Source organism: Lucilia sericata, unplaced genomic scaffold (genome assembly GCF_015586225.1).
Source record: "Lucilia sericata isolate MDLA Ls3-8-SP2 unplaced genomic scaffold, ASM1558622v1 Contig005638F_arrow, whole genome shotgun sequence".
NCBI lineage: Eukaryota > Metazoa > Arthropoda > Insecta > Diptera > Calliphoridae > Lucilia > Lucilia sericata.
Genome location: NW_023997578.1, coordinates 1 through 3791, shown reverse-complemented (window position 1 = coordinate 3791; position 3791 = coordinate 1). Strand labels below are relative to the sequence as shown.

The following is a 3791-nucleotide window of genomic DNA, read 5'->3' as shown; positions in this document are numbered from 1 at the left end:
AGAGCGTGAGGAGAACTTGAGCTTATTAAACACTTGGTGACGGATGCAAGATTTTTGAAATACTTATACATGCTTACGTAGTATCAGAACTTACTTCAGATTAAATAGAGCATAATTTTTTATTTGAAAATCCATGGATTAATAAAACATTTTCAGATTAAAAATCATAGACCAGGGATGGCATATTTAGTATATTGTACTTTTGAGAACAAAAAAAAAGACTGTAAACTGGTCCATAGTCCTTTTGACAACTGGTCATGAGGGACTATAGATGGTCCTAGTCAGAGACAAATAGACTGGTCTATAGTCAAGACTATAGACTGGTCTATAGTCAAGACTATAGACTGGTCTATAGTCAAGACTATAGACCTGGTCTATTGTCAAGACTATAGACTGGTCTATAGTCAAAACTATAGACTGGTCTATAGTCAAGACTATAGACTGGTCTATAGTCAAGACTATAGACTGGTCTATAGTCAAGACTATAGACTGGTCTATAGTCAAGACTATAGACTGGTCTATAGTCCAAGGCTATAGACTGGTCTATAGTCTGGTCTATAGTCTGGTCTATAGTCAAGGCTATAGACTGGTCTATAGTCTGGTCTATAGTCAAGACTATAGTCTGGTCTATAGACTGGTCTATAGTCAAGACTATAGTCTGGTCTATAGTCAAGACTATAGTCTGGTCTATAGTCAAGACTATAGTCTGGTCTATAGTCAAGAATATAGACTGATCTATAGTCCAAACTATAGCAGAATGGTCTATAGTCCAAACTATATACTGGTCTATAGTCAAGACTGGTCTATAATCCAACTATGGACTGGTCTATAATCCAAACTATAGACTGGACTATTGTCCAAATTATAGACTGGTCTATAGTCTAAACTATAGACTGGTCTATACTCCAAAATATAGACTATACTATAGACTGGTCTATAATCCAACTATAGACTTGTCTATAATCCAACTATAGACTGGTCTATAATCCAACTATAGACTGGTCTATAAACCAAAACTATAGACTGGTCTATAGTCCAAACTATAGACTGGTCTATAGTCCAAACTATAGACTGGTCTATAGTCCAAACTATAGACTAGTCTATAGTCCGAACTATAGACTGGTCTATACTCCAACTATAGAACTGGTCTATAGTCAAGACTATAGACTGGTCCTATAATCTAAACTATAGACTGGTCTATAGTCCAAATTAGAGACTGGTCTATAGTCCAAACTATAGACTGGTGTATTGTCCAAATTATAGACTGGTCTATAGTCTAAACTATAGACTGGTCTATACTCCAAAATTTAGACTATACTACAGACTGGTCTATAATCCAAATTAGAGACTTGTATATAGTCTAAACTATAGACTGGTCTATAGTCAAGACTATAGACTGGTCTATAATCCAATTATAGACTGGTCTATAATCAAAACTATAGACTAGTCTATAGTCCAAACTATAGACTGGTTTATAGTCCGAACTATAGACTGGTCTATACTCCAAACTATAGACTGGTCTATACTCCCTATAGACTATACTATAGACTGGTCTATAATCCAAATTATAGACTGGTATATAGTCCAAACTATAGACTAGTCTATAGTCCAAATTATAGACTGGTCTATAGTCCAAACTATAGACTGGTCTACACTCTGGTCTATAGTCAAGACTATAGACTGGTCTATAGTCAAGACTATAGACTGGTCTATAGTCAAGACTATAGACTGGTCTATAGTCAAGACTATAGACTGATCTATAGTCAAGACTATAGACTGATCTATAGTCAAGACTATAGACTGATCTATAGTCAAGGCTATAGACTGATCTATAGTCAAGGCTATAGACTGATCTGTAGTCAAGGCTATAGACTGGCCTATAGTCAAGACTATAGACTGGTCTATAGTCCAAACTGTAGACTGGTCTATAGTCCGAACTATAGACTCCAAACTATAGACTGGTCTATAGTCAAGACTATAGACTGGTTCTATAATCTAAACTATAGACTGGTCTATTGTCTATACTCCAAACTATAGACTGGTCTATAGTCCAAACCAAGACTAGACTATAGTCTATATATACTATAGACTGGTCTATAGTCAACACTATAGACTGGTCTATAGTCAACACTATAGACTGGTCTATAGTCAAGACTATAGGCTGGTCTATAGTCAAGACTATAGGCTGCTCTATAGTCAAGACTATAGACTGATCTATAGTCAAGACTATAGACTGTTCTATAGTCAAGACTATAGACTGCTCTATAGTAAAGACTATAGACTTTTTTATAGCCAAGACTATAGCCTGGTGTATAGTCAAGACTATGACCTGGTCTATAGACTAGACTATAGACTGGTGTATAGTCAGGACTATAGCATGGTCTATATACTAGACTATAGACTGGTCTATAGACTAGGCTATAGGCTGTTCTACAGTAAGACTATAGGCTGGTCTATAGTCAAGACTATAGACTGTTCCATAGTCAAGACAAGTTTATAGTCTAATCAATAGACTACTAGTCCATAAGGTAAACTGGTTCATACTGGGGAGTTGTCGATTCGAAAGAAACAGCTTTCGAAACACAATGTATTTACTTGTATAAACTAATACCTAAATTAAGAAATAATCATATTATTAGACCGATTTATTTCAAGTTGCAATGTAAAGTCAAATACTAATAGCCTAGGCTTCAGTAATGGATAAAATACTTAATAAAAAGTAAAGAAAATAAGAAACATTAAATGGTTTGATTTCTGCCACTTTACCGCAGCACCACTACTAGGGGGATCATATTCATCTTCAGAATAGTCGGGAATGCCACCGGCTTCAGGATTTCCTCCATCAATTTCCGGTGGTTTGCTAGGTGGCTCACTTGGTGGTTTGCTAGGTGGTTTACTTGGTGGTTTTCCAGGTTTGGCAGTAGTTACTTCCGACTCGGAGGGAGTATCAACACCCGGTGTCTCAGGGTCTGGTACGAAATCTTTATCATGCTTTTTAACTGCTTCCTTACCTTCGCGTTCTAAATGCAACAGCTCTGGTTGCCGGCCACAATTATTGAATACCTCGGTACCATCACCATCATATGGTATGTATTTTAGTTTACCCGATACATCGTAAACCTCCTTCGAGGAGCACAAAAATTTATATTTTGGATCTGTACCGGTAGTACATTTGGAAGCTGGCTTTTTACAACTATTATATACCGTGCTTTTGGCAATATTTGTTGTGGGATAATTACAGGAGAGCATAACTGCTTCTTTTTGCTTATCAGCATAAAAAAATTTAATACAGGTACAACCAATACGATCATTACGCTCATTCAACGAAGTCAAAAAGTGTCCCACCATTCTGAAAGTAAACACTTAAAAAAGAACTCTGAATTTAGAACTTTGCCTTAACTACTTACACTTCTGTCTGATGGTAATAACTATCTATCATGGCCATTTTTGTTACCCGATATTCGGCATACCACAAGCACGATATAACATTACCATACGCAGTAGCATTCATAGGTTTACCTACAAAATACAATATACCAAGATTTTGTCCCGTAAACGGATATTTTATTGTATTGCGACACTTATCATGGGCAAAGATGCAATATGAAGAATGTAGAAAAGCGGTTTTCTCAAGTTCTTTATCCCAACGGATAACACCATGACGACAACCAGGCTTTATGCCATATTTCTTATAAAGTCCACCACAGGCAACAAAATTTCTTTGATTATTGTGAAAATCTAAAATATCTTGTTTATCTTTTTCCGACAATGGCATAATGGCAGCATTATCG

At 36.2% G+C, this 3791-nt stretch overlaps 1 protein-coding gene across 1 annotated transcript; it reads right to left on the bottom strand.

Moving 5' to 3' along the window:
- Positions 1 to 2697: 2697 nt before the first annotated feature.
- On the bottom strand, positions 2698 to 3787 carry LOC119615523 (scoloptoxin SSD43-like; the record flags this gene model as incomplete). Its single annotated transcript, XM_037971534.1, has 2 exons — positions 2698 to 3349; positions 3408 to 3787. Coding segments are annotated over 2 exons (1020 nt in total), but the record flags the coding sequence as incomplete, so codon positions are not given.
- Between the last annotated feature and the right edge of the window lie 4 nt (positions 3788 to 3791).